We start from the raw sequence: 19,550 nt of genomic DNA on the forward strand, positions 1-19,550 counted from the left end.
CCACGATGGTTTCCAGGGGGAGCCGCGTGGAGGTCGATCTATGAGTAATAGGGCATATTGCTAGCAATGAAGCTCTTAGACCCCATTACTAACGATCCCTTTCCCCCGTCTGTAAATGGTGATGGTGGCCACATGAACAATATGGATGGATATCAGAAAAATGGAGATACCAATGGACCGTTGTCATTACTGCGAAATAGGATGTCCCTTAATAGGTGCACAAACAGACTAAAAATTACAAGTATTATTATTTAATATCATCATAAATATTTACTTATTATACTTATTTAGTATATCTAAATATTTTTTTAGTTTACCCATTACAAACAAAAATTCAAATCTTTCCTCTTTGTAATGTTAATTTAGATTGTTATAAAAAATCCTAATATCTAGGAACCTTTATGACGATATAAATAATTGTTAAGAATTTGATATTGAACAAAAAATATCAACAGAACTTACAAACTAAAAGTCTTTAACTAAAGTACCTATTACTCACAGCATTGACGGCGAAAATGTACAAAATAAAAACAAAGAGGCGATCAAGTAAATGTACTTATATAAAGTGAGTCCGGTGGACGCGAGGAAACAACAGCATTATGCTCACTCCGCAACGGTTGTCTGTGATCGCGCTCGTGCTAGTGTCGTGCGCACGCGCACGCCCCGGCGACAACGATCTCGTGCGTTTCGATGATGAAACCAAATGTAAGTATAAAACTTATTACCTCATTATAAACGATTGGATCTTAAAATATAGTGTCTATACTACAGTTCAAGTGATTTTCATACATTTTAACCAATTCTGTGACGTGTATATTAATCGTATGAATTTTAAGTGACATACACGTTAAAAATGAAATGTGTTAATTTTTTAATTTTACGAACACTGCATTCAGTTATTTATCCTATCAAATGTCGGTACATCTCGTAGATCCTGTTCTAAATATAAACATGTGTGTATAAAATTATATATCATACGTAAATCGCCATATTACTTAATTAAGATAAAAACTAAAATATAAACAAGTGAGTAAGAGCTAATTATAAAAACAATAACAGTATTTAGGTACCTAAAAGGAATTAACGGCGCGGATTCTGTAATTAACTTATCAACGACATTTAAAAGAGATGCCCCTTGTAATCCACATGTATCAAAATTTTGCCCTACAAAAAACAGTTACAAAATTAAAATGAGACCAAAACAGTCACAAAAAATATAAACATACATTTTAAGACACAACTTTGTTCGTGTGACCGGGATATATTGATGTAAGAACGGAAATATCGTGTATCACTTGAAGTAGCTTAAAATGATAATGAAAATTAATAATAACAAGTAATAAAAATCGTTATTAATTGAGTAGGTATCAATTAAAATACCTAAGCAAAGATTTCAACCACAAGTTTATAGAGCCAGGTGTCAATACCTTCTAAATAATCATTTGAAGATAGCTACTAAAAATTAAAAATATAAATTCGATTAAGTATATCTGTAAACATCCTTAGATAACTAGATAAAAAACATAAAACACAATAAACAATGTATATTTGTTGTCTACCATGCAAGATACTTTTCTTCGTGAGAAATCAAACTTATTAATTGCTAGGTTTTACCTACCTTTTTAGGTGACCAGGATTATGTTAATTGATGAATTAACTTATGTCCTTACCCATAAGTTAAATTAAGTTGTTATGAACAAATACATTCTTTTTTTCCATCTAAATATTAGTAAAATATGTTGGTTTAGTCCGCATCTTTAATAGCGAAATTGTAAACTCTTTACAGGCATAAAATTTTTTTTTTTTTATTTTTTTTTTTATCTTTAATGAGCGAAAAATTGCCTATGGACTCATGGACATTACAAGCATTAAACAATTAAATTACTAGTCAAATTATTATCAAAACTGCAAAACAATTTTATATTTAATTATCAAACTTTTGTACAAAGTCTCCCTCTGGTAAAATAATTAAATTACTAGTCAAATTATTGTCAAAACTTAAAATTTAATATTTTATCATCAAATTACTCTTTAATTTACTCATAAAATATTATACAGATATTAAATTGTATTCAAAATTATTGTAATTTTTAGTTTGACTCAATAGTAGACAAATTTCACGATTAACTTCTCTATTCTGAACGTAAACATCATTAATTTGTACTATACTCTCATGTTAGTACAGAAATATACAATTTTTATCACCGTTATATTACGAAGCAACATTTGCGTAGGTAGTAATTAGCAGCAGTAATAGCATCGGGAAAACCATTATATTTTCTATAGATTTTTATCACACAAGATATGTTTACCTACCTATAAATACGACAGTAGGAGGTATAACTTATACATATTCATTTCAGCTGTTAACTGTCCACTACTGAATATAAGGTTTCTCCATAAAGGGAGTTTTGTTAGTAGTTGTCACGCTTGGCAAGCGAGTTGGCAACTAAAGTTAGGCATTTAGAGATTTTTAACAGGGACGCCGCTGTCCGTTCCTATTTTATTATTAAAATACGACACTTATTCTATGCTAGGTTACACGGCCAAATAGCACACACATTAGAATAGACTAATTTTCAAAAAAAGATCTCTTTCTTCATTTGTTGTTTTTTTTTTATCATTTTTTGTCTATACTATTTTGGGGTTGGCTTGTGAGCGAAGACCGCGCGATGAGGATGTGGTACAAACAAACAGCGGTGTTTTGGTATACAAGCACAATTAATATTTTAATATAATATAATGCCTCACCACATATGCAGAAGATACAAAAGGTACAGGCAATAATCCAGTAGGTTACAACAATATTTTCTGGCTCCCAATACATATTATAGCAACAACCATTTTGCGCGGGCAAATCATCTGTCAAAAAGACAGGGTTGCCACACTATTATATTTGAAATTGAGTTTAATTAACAAGTCATTAAATCGTTAGTACATGTATCTACATAACGTGAGTTCGTGCAATCATCAACAACTTAACAAAAACTTATCAGCATCCAAGTAATTGTATGGTAATATCTGTCTGTGAAACAAGACGTCGAGGCTACATTGAAGACACGAAGAGTAATTTCGATTGAACTGTCTATCTAGCGTCTATGCCTCGATTGATTTAAAAAGTTATAGTGTTGTGAAATTTTAAAATAAATCCTTTTTAATGTTATAAAATATTTTGCTTGCTAGTTCATACGCGTGGACTGGAAAGTAGGAAATCCAATCAATACGCCATCTAGAAATGATCCAAACTTCTAGACGGCGTATCTTCTCATAGATAAAACATACCTGCACTAGGTTAAATTTTAAGTTAGACTTTCAGGTACTGTGAAAACTGTGCTGTGATTTTTGGCGTGATGCCAGATCAAACATACAGACAGATAGAATTTCTATAAGTTATTATTTTGACTTTCATTGATCTTATTAGAACTCCTTATATTAATTTTTCTCAAATATCTCCATCACTCTATCAAATGTCTCCACAGACATCGTACGTTTTTTCGCGCTAAATTTAACGATTAGTTTGATAAAATTTGGTATGTTCGTATTATTTGGAATGGCTTAAGCTGATGTAACAGAATATATTATTTAATACGAATTATGAAACATCAGAATGAATTTTGTGCGAATCGTGGTCATATTTACTAGTCATAGTAAAATTAAACATAGCAACAATAGAACATAACCTAGAACCACATTAATAAATCATCTTCTGGTTTTCTTCCATGAATATCATTGTTAAAGTTTAATATAACCATAATGTAATTATTATATAGAAAAAAGTACAATTTGCGGACAAATCAAAGTCAAATTGAATCCACAGTACCTTTAGATAAGGATAATACCTGGCAGTAGATAGATTTGACAGTAGAAGATTAATGATTTTATCTCTCTATCTAGCGTATGTTGAAATTAATGCTGGCTTTCAACCGACATCTTTTTGAAGTCGGAGATTCTTAATTCGATTATATTTTTTTATGTTTATTACCTCATAACTCCGTTAGTTGTAAAGCGATTTGAAAAATTCTTTTTTTATCTGAAAGGATATACTTACAAACATGTTCTATAGAAATGAAAAAAAAATCAGTGTAATAGTTTTTTTTTTTATACAACTTAGAATGGCAAACAAGCTAACGGCCGATCTGATGGAAAGTGGTAACCGTCGCCTATAGACATGAGCACTTCCATGGACATAACAGAGTATACTAAAATTTAATAATAATTTTAAATCAAAACAACTGGTTTTGCTAAAATCAAAGTCGGTTTCTTTTATAGAACCCAATCTTTGTTAATTTATCCATGATTTAGTTCTATAAAAAAAGGACGGAAATAAACACAAGGCATACGTAATATTACGAAATGACGATATAATTTAATATAAATTTTATGGGACCAACAAGTACTTACCGACATTTAGATACATCAGTGGCAAGTTTACGAAATATCCGTAGGTTGGAGGTCAAGTTTAAGAGTTGATATTTCTAAATGTTAGCGGAACAAATCGTCTCTGAATGTTGTAAGATTCGCGTGGAACATATAAATAAATATGTAAATAACCGCGAAAAATATTTGTGTCTTAAATTAGTAAATATTCAATTGTTTTCAATACTTACGAAATACCTGTACAAATTAGCTAAGCAAGTATTTCGTAATTATATCTCTATATAAAAACGTACCTTCAAAGAAATATATGTATATTGTAAATGGATAAAATAACTAAAATCTTTTATTGTTTATGAGAATGCTCGAAAACGGATAAAAAAGTAAAATATAAAAATATACCTTATTTTAATTACCTAAAGCTCTCTTTTGTACGTAATCAAAATGTGCTCTCCTCTCTAAGCCAGTCAGTAAGGCGTCAAGAATAACAAACAGACTCACTTTCACATTTATAATTTTAGCAAGGATAATTAGTGCATAATAACTGAATTCAGGTCGATTCTGAAAGCTATCTCTAAAAATACAATTTCGTTTGTTTGAGCGAAATCTTTACTCTAAAAACCAATATGAATAAATTTTTTAATACGAGTAGATTTAAGTTATATGCATCTACTACATTTAATATAAATTTTATTTTTTATGATCCATAAAAGGGTACTTTCACAGAACTATGAATTTAAATAATAAAAAATATTACATTAAAAGATAAATTTAGAGAAACGATGCCTCAAAATCGATCTCAATGTCTTTACGCAACTATTTTTCGTCAGGTGGACTGTCACGTTACCTTGTTTGTAAACAGTGCTCAATATTCTAAAATTGTATCTCTATTGCAATAAGTTACAACAGGCAACTAATGCGTAATACAGAGGTTTAGTCAACGGCTTAGTCAGTTTATTTGTAGAATAATGTGTAATATATTGCAGAGACAATGTGGCTATATACACTAAACACTATGTATAAAAAAAATCTACTAGGTACTGCCTACTGGCAATGTAAATAGGTATTAAAGTACTTATAATTAATGGTTATAATATGGTAATTAGATACTTAATGATTAATCCGTTTTCATAGGTTTTTTTTTTTGTAATGGGTGAAAATGGTATGGTAACCCCGCCTGCGCTAACGGGATACGCTAGCGGAGCACCAGTGAAGAGAATGAAAACAGGCAAGTTGGCCCATCATGATGAATTCATCAGGAATTAACCATGATAGTTTCCAGGGGGAATCGCGAGGAGGTCAACCTGGTTGGGTATATTGCTAGCAAAGGGATTCTCAGTCTCCATTACTAACAATCCCTTTCCCCCCATGTGTAATGTATTGCAGAGACAATGTGACTATATACACTAAACACTATGTATAAAAAAAGTCTACTAGGTACTGCCTACTGGCAATGTAAATAGGTGTTAAAGTACATATAACTAATTGTTATAATAAGGTGTTTAGATACTTAATGACTAATCCGTTTTCATAGGTTTGCTGCACGTCATATTTGTCAACATGTTTTAACCTTCGGTAATATTAATGTCAGACAAGTAAACAAAAGATAACATACAGGAAAATCCTGTATATTTTAAATAACTATATTTTCCATTTAACATACACGTACGATGTCACAAGGCCTACAAAAATAAAGTAGATGTACAGAGTGAAAACGAAATGATTATTTGGCATTCTTTTAAAGCAATATAAAAACTAATATAATTTTATGCGAAAAAAACGAACAAGCGTCGAACTAAAAAATAAAGTTTAAACTGCCCATAGTACGGCGCATCTAGCTGTCATATTAATATATGAGGAGGTACATTCAGTATCATTATAAACTAATGCTTAATCATCAATTTCCACAGCGCAAGAAAACAGAATCATTCTGGACAGTAAATTAACAGAAAACAATGAAATTCCAGCAAGTATACCCATTAACGAGAAGTTCCCCCATGCAGTGCTATTCGGAGGTGTATGCGGTGGATCCATCATCAGTGCAAATTGGATTATTACAGCGGCGCACTGGTATGTAATTTTTATGGTTCATTACGGGATTTTTACAGTAAAATATCTACGGATGCTGTTCTTTATTTCATCATTATTGTGGAAAAACACACAAGCCCAGTAGTGGAAAATAACTGGGATTCCAATTGACGTAGATATTCACGATAATTCAAAATTTATAGTAATAAAATTAAACAATTAATTAATTACCTCAAATTAAAAGATTGATATTTTTGAAATCGCCTATCTTCATATTTCATCTTTCGATCTTATTCTGATATTTTTATACCTCTATATCCATATCCAATATAAAAAATTATTTAGATATTACTTGCACGACTACTAATATTTACTTCTGGAATCTCTAATTTCAGTAAATGAACAAAAATATGAGTTAAATAAAAGTCGGAGATATCGCAAGGTCAATAAACTTATTAAAATATCTATTACAGGCGTAACCGAAATAGAATATTGAGTAAAGAGATTTAGTAAATTAACACCAATTTACTTGCGTTTACGTAGTTCTTGTGTAAGTTCACAAAACGCATGAAATCCTTTTGTAAGAGGTTTGTTCAAACGCCGTCACTGTCACTAACTATTGTAAAACGAGACATAATCAGTCACTTTACCAACCAAATTATTGTTTCACTTATGGAGATGATGTTGCCTTTACATGGGATTGATTTAGTCCAAATGTACGCATATATATAGATATATGTATGTAAATGTAAAAAACGAGTCACGCATCAGTGAAGCCACATCAAACTCGCGGATGATGATCTGATGAATAATCTGTACCTGTTTTTTTTTTAATAAAAGATAAATTAAGAATAAGCCCACCTGCGCTAACGGCATACACTGGCGGGGCACAAGTGAGGGATGATAGATGAAATTAAAAAGGTAGGTCACTTAGACTATCGTGATGAATACACCTGGAATTCAGCAGCAGTTTCCAGGGGAAGCCACGTAGATGGCGACTTGATAGGGTATATTGCTAGCAATGAGATTGGTAATTTGGATTACTAACAGTCCCTTCCCCCCCAATCTGTACTTGTTGGTACTTTGGAGTAAACGCCTTTAAAGGAGCTGTCAAAAATTTGCCCAGTTGCATCAAGTACGCTAAGGCCGAACCTGGGCATGAATCTTTCCCCAAGAATAGGACACCTTAATCAAGTAACTTAATATAGTTTGAATTTAATATAGTTTAACACTACTCTTTCTGTATTTATTTTCTTATTATAGGGTAGGGTATTTATAGGGTATATAAAAGGGTTGCCACTTTAATTTCTTACTCGATTTCCAAGGAAGTGTGCAGTATTTTTTAAGTTTATATTTTTTAGTTTATTATATTAATGTATGTAGGACTACATGAAATATATTCATTTCATTTATTCTTATGTAAAGGCAGTGCTCTTGTTGGTGAAGCTCTTGCCACTCACTACTATTTTCAGCAAGTCTCTTCACCTCTTGATACGACACGACACCAACATTTTCCTTGATCTGCTTGATGTAACTATGCCTTGGGTCTTCCCTATCCCCTTTTTCCATCTTCATCTCAGCCATTATCTGCCCACGGTTAAACATAGACCCACCCCATAAGGAACGATCCAGAGCCACCTGCATCTTCTATCTTACCTTCTATTATATATATTAGACAGTATTATTTTTCATTATAGGTGAGTTATTAAAATTTACTCTGTAAAGGTAAAGATAAGCACTCAAAATCAATGTACATAGCAATTATTCATATACCTACGTATTTCAATGTAAAAATCTATATGTATAATTATTTATATATTATACCATTGTCCTTGAAAAGAAAAAGACCGATGAGGTATAAGGAAAACATCATCTGACTGTAAACAATAATTGGAAGTTATATTCTTAGCGATGAAGGTAAAATGGAATACATGTAAGGTTTTTGGTACTCGGTTCTCTCTGCTTATCCCGCAAGGAACATGGCGCGAAAAAAGGTTAAAGTTGCACAATATCACGATGGCATACTAGCTGCAAACAAATAAGTAGATATGGATTTATTGATACCTTGCAACTTTGTTGTACCTATAAACATTCATAAGAATTCATAATTAGATACGTACTTGAAATAGCCTTGTTTATCAACATCGTAATTAATAATATTACAATGTATAAATCTACCTACTATAATACTATCTTTCACTACTTAAGTTAAAGTTGATTTGGGATATTTTATATTTAAACTTTAAAGATTTTTATATATATAAGTATAAAGCTTTTTGACATCAATTGAATCCTGTCCATTTCCAATCGCGGTCCTTAAAAGTTTATTGTACCATTATTTTAATACCTAATAATAATGTATAGGATGGAAAGGGATTGTTAGTAAAAAGATCTAACAGTATAATCTATTAGGTCGACTTCCACGCGATTCCCCCTAGGAAGCATTATGATTAATTCTTGTGGATTTCATCACGACGGGCTAACTTACTTGCTTTCATCCCCACCTATCACTGCTCACTGGTACCTTACTAGCGTATACCGATAACGCAGGTAGGGCTATTATTCCATTCTAAGCAATTAAAAATAATAATGTATATATTATGTAAATGAGTAATTTTATTTATAAACTTCACTAAGGAATATGAATAATAGAATTACAAGGAATTAACATAATAGGCAATAATAACAAATGCACACAACGTCATAACATTACCCACCTACCTATAATCATCTTACAACTTCACATGCGCTGGGTTTTTTGGTCCTCGCTACTTATCCGGTTAAACAACTTCACAAAGCTTGAGATCGATATTATACTTTTTTACCTTTCTTTCGTCATAAGACGTAGGTCTTAGATTATATAGATAGAGGCATCAAGCTTCAAAAACGGATCGACTTTTTGTCAGCTAATAGTCAAATTAGCTCATTTTTTTATCAGTGTTCTATATACTTACACATAAAATGTATCTTGACGTATTATTTAATAAATAAAATTAGTGTTTACGTATTAAAAAGATGCAGAAATTATAAGACAAAATAAATATAGAAGTTATAAGAAATCACTCATAACTATTTATCGCGCAAAATTGTATGAAAAAGTTGACCTGTTTTTCTCGAAGCATTTCTATGGAGACATTCTATCTATATAATCTAAGAGTATGTTTTTATAGTTATTGAATAAAAAAGAGGCCAATAGCTCCTCGGACACGCACAAAATAGTTCCGTAACCAGTGCTATAGTTTTTTTTTTTTGTAATAAATAAACATGGGATGGACCCCGCCTACGGTTTACGTTTACGGAGTACCAGTGGGAATAAGAATGAAGTTTTTTTTTAATAGATGGAAATGGAATGGTGCGCACGCCGATGTTTACGGGGGCGGGAGGGGGGAGGGAAGGAACGGCCTCCACCCGGTTGCTCTCCAACCATCGTGGTTAATTCTTGCCTAATTCTTCACGATGGACCAACTGAGCTGCCTTCATCCTCATCTATCAGCTATCACTATCCAGTCAGCGTATACCGATAGCGTAGGCGAAGTTACCATTCCATTTTCACACATTAATAGCCTATACTAACGGGATACCATGGCGGGGCACCAGTGGATAATAAATAATGAGGAGAAGTCAGATCAGTTGGCCCATCGTGGTGAGTTCAGTTATAATTAACCATGATGGTTTCCAGGGGGAACCGGCTGTAATCAAAGAGGCCAACTGATGAGCTATGTTGCTAGCGACAGGAACTGATGTTCCCATTACTAACAATCCCTCCTCTTCCCCTAAGTATGAAGTAAGATTGATTTCTAGTGAATTCGTCACGATAAGCCACGTGTGATAAATTCACATGGAATATCAATAATTCGACGTGGTTTTTAGGGGACTGCGAGGAAGTCGACCTTATATGTTAGTTTATTTTGCAATGGGACCTTTAGCCCCATTACTAAAATTTCTCTCCCTCTAGTTTACTTAATTTAAAAGGTGTAGTGTAAATTCCGACACAAAAATAAAACACTATAGTCTCCAGAGACGGTAAAGCACGATTGCTGTTATGTAGGTCACAAATTCTCTGTGGAACTCAATTTCAATACGCGACGTTTACCCGTCCAAGGCAATGCTATCCATGTATTGGAGCAGCTACCGGATTCCTCGTCATTTCTATTATATAATATATTATTATAAAACTATTTCACATATAAATAATTATTTACATCATAAATATTAATTAATATATTTAAGTTCACGTATAAATAAACTTATAAATTCTATTTCCTTTAACGTACATTGTACATATTTGCATTTTTATTTTGTTTTGTTATTCACGTCAAGTCGATATAGCCTTGAATCCACATCTCGGTCATTATCAGACTAAGCATATCTGTTTGACAGAACAACTGTAGAGAACAGACATACATAGCACTTCGCTGTCCAATCTTGTGAATATACTCGTCAAGTTGGTGATTAAAAGAAACAAGTCTTATAGAGGCTGTGTAGGTAGCTGAATAATATCGGAGCTGGGACATTTCAGTTGAAAATTTCACAAAAATGCTTATATGCAGATTTGTAGAACTTAAAATCAACTATCTGAGTTCTCATATTTGTTTAATGACGCGAAAATCGAATGGTGTGGGAGTGCTATCGGTATATGCTTGTGAGCAGGTCCATTGTGACGAATTCACAAGGCATTAACAACGATAATTTACAGAAGTATGTACACGTGGAGATTAACCTAATAGGATATATTGTAAAAAATCTTTATTACTATACTTTTATTTATTTATATATTGCTTGCAATGAGACTATTCCACCTCATTACTAACGATTCCTTCCCCTCAAAACAGTGTCACCACTACTATTTATCAGTAAGAAGTAACAGCTGCTTACAGAGCTTCTTGTCGAGGTTTTCCCAAGAGACTACAGTAGGGGGTTCTCCAAAAAGGATATATTAAGGTTTCTTCAGGGTCGGCAACGCGCACGTGACACCCATAGTGTTGCAGACGCCCATAGGCTACAGTGATCATTCACCATCAAACGGGTTGTATGATTGTTTGTCACCTTAGTAGTAAAAAAAAGTAGCATTGTGAACAATATACATCAATACAAGATAAAATACAAACGTCGTATGAACGGAGTTATCCAAACCTATTGCTGGTATATCTTACCCAGTGCAAAAACGGCAAATATAATTTAGTATAAGTAGTAGATATGAAGGAAGCTTTTGCTTTATCTATAGATACTCTGTGTGAAGTTGCGATGTGTATATGTGTATAGGGAAGTTCCTATGGACATACTTCGTCCTTGAATTTACTAAATGTGGGTAATTTTAAAATATGCGCGGTCGTAATTTCACCCGCATTTACGTCCGTAATGACGTCACAAGTCGCCTTCTTTTGGTGTAAATAACATTGAGTGCAACGTTGTACGCTGTATCGATTTGCTCTGAGACTCATTATCACGGCCGGCCAATGTGGGACCTACGCTGATAACCCGCAACCACAAACTATGACGTTATTGTGCCAGTAATTAAAATCACATTCCTTTAGCCTCTTATTTATGTTAATCGATGTTTAATTTACGAGCTAGATACCTAGGTATGACTTGCGACATCTGTAAACACGTAGATTATCTATTATTTTACTAACCGTTTCCCGTGGTTTTGTTAGGCGAAAATCTGTTTATGTGTGTAACGAATTTCATTCGAATGTTAACAACACATAATGTAGACTGAGATTTAAAAGAGTAACTGTTGAGTTTCTTGCTGGCTCTTTACATCAGATGACAACTCTCCGAACCCTGTATTCATAAAAAATGGCGATTTAAATGTGCTTGTTGTTGCTCAAATCTTGTTGACAACAAGACGATTTCAATTTGAATGCCTTCAGTGTTATTTTTTATTGTTTTTTTATGAAACTTAGAATAGCAAACAAGCTGATGGCCTACCTGATGGAAAGTAGTAACCGTCGCCTATAGACATGAGCAGTAACGTAACAGTGTTTGTCATTAAAAAATACAAAAATCGAAATATCCAAATATCTTTTCCAAGTTTCATGTTTATAATATCAGTGAGATTTAATTCATTTATGACCACTTTACTACTAATATAGATACCTACCTAATTGATTTTTATTGGGGGGAAATGGATTGTTAGTGATGTGGACTACCAGTCCCATTGCTAGCAATATACCATCAGGTCGACCTCCACGTGGTACCCCCTGGGTATAGTATTATATTATCTGTGCCTATGGAAACCATTGTGCTGGAATCCTAGGTGTATTCATCACGATAGGCTAATTGGTGCCCCGTTGGGGGAAAGGGATTGTTAGTGATGGAGACTAAGACTCCCATTGCTAGCAATATACCCAGCTAGGTCGACCTCCTCGCAGTTCTTTCTGGAAACTATCATGGTAAATTCCTTGTGAATTCGTCATGATGGGCTAACTGGCCTGTTTTCATTGTCATCGATCACCCTTCACTGGTGCTCCGCCAGCGTATCCCGTTAACGCAGTCGGGGTTACCATTCCATTTTCACCCATCAAAAAAAAATTGGTGCCCCGTCAATGTATACCGTTAGCGCCGGCGATGTTTTCATTTCGTTATCATCCATTAAAGATTTTTTTTTTATTAATTTTTGTGTTTTGTTTTGATACCTAGATTTTATAAATTAACATGCGCACCTACATACCTACTTATTACCTTATAGAGTAAACATAAATAAAATTGTACTCTGTAGATATGTTTTTAGTTTAGACAATATGTTTTTATTATTTTAGGTATACACCTATTAGTTAAAATTTGTAATGCTCTAAATAATTATATTGTTTACAAATAAACATGCTATGATAAATACCCACTAGGTGCCTACTTATTCATTTTTAGTCGCGAATTACAATGTGATTTCAACCGTGTAGCTGAAATGCAACGAAGCGAGTCATTTTGGCATGGTCCAATAGATATTGTCTGCCTAACTAGTTGATACTAAATATGTATATTTTGTTATACCTAAGTAATTCTATAACAGTTTTTTCAACACAAAAAAATATATTGTCGTAGATATTATTTTACAACTACTTATAAAACAAATTTAAAATATTATTTGCATTGCTAGCAAAATACCACGTGGAAATCAGCTTGACCTACGTGGTCCCCCCTGGAAACCATCGCGCTGAATTTCCAGTGTATTCATCACAATAAGCTAACTGACCTGCATTTTCATTCTCAGCTATCATCCCTCACTGGTGCCCCGGTATACGATTGACGCAGGCGGTGTTACCATTACATTATCGTCCATTAAAAAAATTCGCTAACAAGGGGAAAGGAATTGTTAATGTGTTCTAACTGCCTCCTTGTGACTGAGAATCCCATTGCTAGCAATATACCCAACCAGGTCGACCTCCTCGCGGTTCCCCCTGGAAACTATCATGGTTAATTCATGATGAATTCATCATGATGGGCTAACTGGCCTGTTTTTATTCTCATCTATCACCCTTCACTGGTGCTCCGCCAGCGTGTTCCGTTAGCGCAGGTGGGGTTACTATACCATTTTCACCCATCAAAAAAAAAACTGCCTCCTTTGGTAGCAATATCAAGTCGACTTCCATGCGGTCCCCCCTGGAATCTATCGTGGTTAATAGCTGTTGAATTCATCACGAGAAGTCAACTGGCCTGCCTTCATTATCACTGTCATCATTCACTGGTGCGCCGCCAATGCATACCGATAGCGCAAGCGGGATCCCTATTTTATTTGCACCTATTAAAAAAGAATATGCTGTCATTTCTGGACTATGGTATTATACTACTATACATTGTAATTTCATTGCTATATCTCACTCTTCAAACCGAAACACAGCTATTAAAGCACGTTTAGTTTACAACTGAGTGAGAGAGAGATAGGTAATTACACATGCAAACGACTTTGGTATTTACTTATTTATATATGATTTATTTAATAATAAATATGTTCATTTCTTGTACCTGTCTCCAGCACCCTGTTCACAAGCGGTGGATTCATATTGGCGGGAACCAATAACTCGGAAAATGACAGCGGATTGCTTCACCGAGTAAAGAGGCTTGTAATACACCCCTTATTCACTGTTGGACCCTACTGGCTCGATACCAAACAATTCAACCTAAATCAGGTAACTGGCATGTTTGTTTTGTAACACTTTATTGTATAGTGAAGTTTTATAGGGTACAGAATTCTTAAGAAAAGACTTATCCCATAAAAGGGATGTCTTCTAGTCAACCTTTAAACGTCTGATAAAAATTGTGAATTGGTGGAGACAAAAAAAATAATAGGTAATAAAAAATAATAGGTGTTACAGTTACGAGTACATCGACACTGGCACAAAATAATTTTTGCATGTCTTTTTTCGAGATTGGCGATTTAATAATACGACAAAATATATATATATATATATATATATATATATATATATATATATATATATATATATATATATATATATATATAAAATTAGGTAACTAAAAAAATATATTTTTTGTTTATGCGATATTCTCGCTACTATTAAACCGAGTTTGATAAATTATTTTTGTAATAGATCAAATATTACTCGTACGTATTCCTCGTATCTCTATTAATTTTACGAAGATTACTTTTTACAGAACATAATCTTAAGGTATTACGGCTATAAAAAATTAATTATTTGTACCTATTTTATTAGTGCATAATTTTATTTACTAGTCACATGATGACATTTATTTGTAATTTGATACCATTCTACTTTTGTTTATATTCATACAAAATATATTTAATACTTAATAATATTACAGATAGCAGCCAGATGGGACTTCCTATTAGCAGAATTAGAAACGCCCTTACCTCTGAACAATAAGACCATAGCCGTCATACCGCTTGATGACCAGATAAGGACTCCCGTAGGGCTCGATGCCGGTTTCGCGGGTTACGGAACTGACCGCCATGGGGTTAGTATATTTTATAACCGTTCAATCGTATTTTATTATTGTAAGATAAGCATTAAAGTTGAACGTTTGTAATTATTAACGCTTTCAATTATATTACAGGGTATAATGAGTCAGATCATGCACGGGAGGGAGCTATCCGTCCAGGCAGACGACGTATGCCTCAAACTGGAGCAATACAGATCAAAAGATATGATTTGCACGAAAGGACGTCCGCCAAGATACGATTTCGCGTGTAATGTAAGTCACAGAATATTATATTATGCCATTCATGTTTTTACCATGAAGTAGTTGTTTACATGGCCGTGATTTGGTTTCAAGGGTGGAATATGGCAGTGAATTTACAAGGTACAAAGACATAACACCTTAGTCCTCAGGAATGATGATGCATGGGAGTATCATAGATGAAACAGAAGACTGTTATGTTCACAGTACTGTTCATGTCTATAGGCGATGGTTACCATTTTCCATCAGGTGGACCGTTAGCTTGTTTGCCATTCTAACGTTTCCATCAAGTCAATTACTAACTCCATACTCCAGATTGCAAGACTCTTCACGGAATCGAATAAATCAAAAACATACATAAATATCTGTCACACCTGTCTGCCATTAAGTCAAATACAAGTTACCTTATAATTGACATCTATTCGAAACAGAAGCATTTATAACTAATGCTTACAGCAGGCCTAACGCGTTACAATTACTGTGAACTAGATACGTACGCTTCCATATCCAGTAACATTACTGCCAAACCGTTTTCCAGGATAGTCAGGGGATTAGACAAAGGGTTTAGTTTCCCTTGCACGTAATATTGCAGACGTTTGATCCATTTAATCGCCTCTTAAAACTTATTGAGGATGAATACATGTGATGCAATTGAATACTTAATCCCGTTGCCACACGGAGACATCTAATTTCAAATACAAAAAGACAGTGTTCACAGCGAAAAAATCAAATAATTGCCAGCAAGTCTTCGCATTCATTAAATATGAAAACCGATAACCGAATTATTGACTTTGTTAGATTTGCTTCTATGGGCAAAATAAAAGACATTTTATATTATTGGTTATGGAATGAGCTCCCTATCGCAGTTTTTCCAAGACTACAGCGTGGGGTTCTTCAAAAGGGGGGTACAGAGGTTTCCTCAGGGTCAGCGACACACGCGTAATACCCCTGGTATTGTAGGCGTTCATAGACTACGGTAACCGCTTACCCATCAGGTGAGCTGTATGCTTGTTTGCCACCTCAGTGGTATAAAAAAATATTTTATATTAAAATTGTATGTCGTTTCAGGGCGACAGCGGGAGCGGTCTCGTCGGTGGCGGCAAACTACTTGGTGTCGCGTCCTGGGTTGAAAACGATTCCATCGAGTGCCGCAACGGGAACTTAGTTGTGTTCTCCAGAATAGCAAGCGTTAGGGACTGGATTAGGAAAGTCACCAACATCTAATGTGTTTATGATCACTAATGTAGAAACCAAGTAATTGTATACCAACACCCGTTTATTTGGTAATATACATAGACGCAGCATAACGTACTAATCTAAAGTAACTAAGGTTATGCAGTTAACAACAATAACTTGGTATTCTGCACATCGTGGTTTGTAATAAATAATAAAAAAAAAAAAAAAAAAACTGAAGTACAGTTAATGAAGTAAGTCTGATGTATAACGGGGTTTTTTTTTTAAAAAATCAAAAATTATTATGGTAAATTTATTATGTTATATGTATATTAAGTTTAACAAAATCAGGGTCTTATTTGTACATTCTATTATCTTTTATGGTATACTAGATGTGTGCCAAAGATCGTACATATTAATTTTATATATATTTTAGCCCATATAGTTAGAAATGTACTAAATACATTTTCCAACGACTCCTCGAAATATTTATTGGTTATTTTGTAAAAGTTATGTACGGGACAGTAATAAATATCAAAGTGTGCCATATGCAACATAAGCTCTCAATGTGACTACACTACACTAATGATATCGTGAGCGATTTGACGATATTCAATTTGTGATAAACAATAATCTTAAGAACTTTCTCAAATTATAATTAGATTTAATTTTATAATTCTATTACTGTTGGGAAATAAATAATATTTTTAAATATCTCCTTTTGCTTACTCAATTTCCTTTAAACGTAACCGTGGGTAAAAAATAACAATAACAATACATATGTTCCTGAAAATTTAATGACTTTAATAGAAGAATAACTAAATTAAAACAGTAAGATAGAAGAAAAATCAATCATTATTAACATTATCATTTTTTTCGATTATGTTCAAGCAAAAAGACCAAAATTAATCAATGACCTAACAAAATATACAACAAAAGTCATTAAATAATTAAGTCCAATCAATCAGTTAGTCTATCGTGGACGTCGAACGAAGCAATACATAGGTATCAATGTCTCAACTTCAACCACTAAAATGAACAAGTTACATAATACAACTTACAATTTTGAATAATATTGTGATTAAAAGAAAAAAGCTAAATAATTCTTTTCTACTTATATAATGTGTAATAATATAAAGTGTCGACTACTTATAATATTTATAACTATTCATATGCTTACTTTAAATTTTCACACAAAGAGCGGAGAGGGGGGGAGCGGGCTAGGCGTGCCTGCGATCGCGCGATCACCGACGATCTACGCATACGGTGCAAGCTTTAGCCAGTACAGCCAGTGAGGGCGTTAGTGATCATCATATAAAAACAAAATGCTTCTTTGACGATGTCCAGTTCATAGTTTCTATATGACGGCTAACCACATTCTCATCACTGGCTGCAATGATTACAGTCTGCACGTAAGGTCTTCTCTGACGTGACCTTAAGACCACGCGACCGCAAACACGCCCCACCCGTTCGGGCCGCACGCTCACCTTAATGCCGATACACACCACAATCTCTCTAAACACTAGGGTCACTTATGCCGAATGTTAGACAAATAAGAAAGCGACGACTTCCCAAACCAAAATTACAGTACTAACGATTTCAAGGTGATGTTAATCATAGTCCAGCGGCGTGTGCGCGGGCGCGGCGCCAGCGACGCCCGGCCGCCGGGCTCCTCGCAGCTCGCTGCTCGCTGCTCAAGCCACACTCGCGAACAAATCGTTCTCTAGCACAGTAACGCCACGTTCACAGTCCCACCAAGCATCATTGTCACCAATTCAATGTCCCTCGATACACGCGTCAGTGGGCAGCGCAACTTGTGTACAGTTTCCATGTAGGCAAACAACACGGAGGTGCGGAGGGCGGCCGCCCGGACGCGCCCCACTCGTTGAGCTTCAGCTTACAATTGTTACCTCGATGAGTTAAGCACGCTATACTCCCCGTTAGAGTCATAACAATGTAGCTTTTTTTGGAGTTTTATTTTTTTACAATATATAGGATTTCTTTCTATAATTAATTATATCTAATATTTACAATGGAGGTGAATGGACAATATTCAAAACTCTACATACTTATTATTTCAAAAATCAATCCTGAAATGCCTACCCAAAACGAACATATCTACAATTTTTAATAAAAATTTAAAAGGAAAACTTGCCACAAATAAAAATCTATATACACGTTAGATCGAGTCTGCGATTCCGATTTATAACATTAGCACAACGATACGCAAAAATATATCTCTGTCCAAAAGAAGACTCGGTTGTAATTATCGTAAATTGTCAGTGAACTGAATTAGTTCGATGTAGCTTGTCAAAGTTTACAACAACAAAAGCAAATAAGAAACACAAACTCGATCCAATGTTTATTTAGAGAAAATCATAAAAGGTATGTATGCGGTGCGGTGATGATGTATCGAGTGGGCGGGAGAGCTCATATCTTGTGTATCTTCTGGGAGACGACGACGGGGTTGTTGCGGCGAATCTCCTGCGCGCCGAGCTCCCGGTAGTCGAACGAGCACTCGTGCTTGTCGCTGTACCGGTGCACCGCGCAGAACAGCCCCCCGCAGCGGCACTCGAACCCTGGACAACCAACGACAAGCGTCACACGCGACTCGACAACACAACACACCATACTTACAATGGTCACTGTATGCGCACTATGCTCTCTCACGCTTCGTTCAAAAAGATTAAATTCATTTGTATTTAAGAGAAATCTACACGAACTGTGCCATAAGTTTAACAAGTAATATAGTACAATTATTTGTTAAGGTACAATCAAACTGTATGATCATATATCATAACAATAATTATATCAATAAT

General features: G+C 34.3%; 2 protein-coding genes across 4 annotated transcripts in view; one reads left to right on the top strand and one right to left on the bottom strand.

Annotated features, from left to right (window-relative positions):
- The first annotated feature begins 545 nt into the window (after positions 1 to 545).
- On the top strand, positions 546 to 17,445 carry LOC113518766 (scolexin B). The gene is made up of 6 exons (XM_026903744.3): positions 546 to 705; positions 6,285 to 6,444; positions 14,375 to 14,528; positions 15,184 to 15,336; positions 15,436 to 15,573; positions 16,627 to 17,445. The coding sequence occupies exons 1-6, from the start codon at positions 600 to 602 to the stop codon at positions 16,780 to 16,782; spliced, it is 867 nt and encodes a 288-aa protein (XP_026759545.2). The 5' UTR covers positions 546 to 599; the 3' UTR covers positions 16,783 to 17,445.
- The window catches only part of LOC113518768 (AN1-type zinc finger protein 6), a 35,950-nt gene continuing 33,341 nt past the window's right edge, over positions 16,942 to 19,550 (bottom strand). For all 3 annotated transcript variants that reach the window (XM_031913487.2, XM_026903749.3, XM_026903750.3), the window contains one exon: positions 16,942 to 19,310. In XM_031913487.2, the coding sequence (XP_031769347.1) occupies positions 19,162 to 19,310 (149 nt within the window). In that variant the 3' untranslated portion in view covers positions 16,942 to 19,161. The remainder of the gene's footprint in view (positions 19,311 to 19,550) is intronic.

The sequence above is a fragment of the Galleria mellonella genome, unplaced genomic scaffold, assembly GCF_026898425.1.
Source record: "Galleria mellonella isolate WM207_F2 unplaced genomic scaffold, CSIRO_AGI_GalMel_v1 utg159, whole genome shotgun sequence".
In the NCBI taxonomy this organism is placed as follows: Eukaryota; Metazoa; Arthropoda; class Insecta; order Lepidoptera; family Pyralidae; genus Galleria; species Galleria mellonella.

Bases quoted from the DNA above. Each gene is read 5' to 3' on its own strand.
- LOC113518766 (XM_026903744.3), top strand. From the start codon at position 600: ATGCTCACTCCGCAACGGTTGTCTGTGATCGCGCTCGTGCTAGTGTCG. The intron at 6,445-14,374 runs GTATGTAATTTT...ACCTGTCTCCAG, and splicing joins ATTATTACAGCGGCGCACTG to CACCCTGTTCACAAGCGGTG. The intron at 14,529-15,183 runs GTAACTGGCATG...ATAATATTACAG, and splicing joins AACAATTCAACCTAAATCAG to ATAGCAGCCAGATGGGACTT.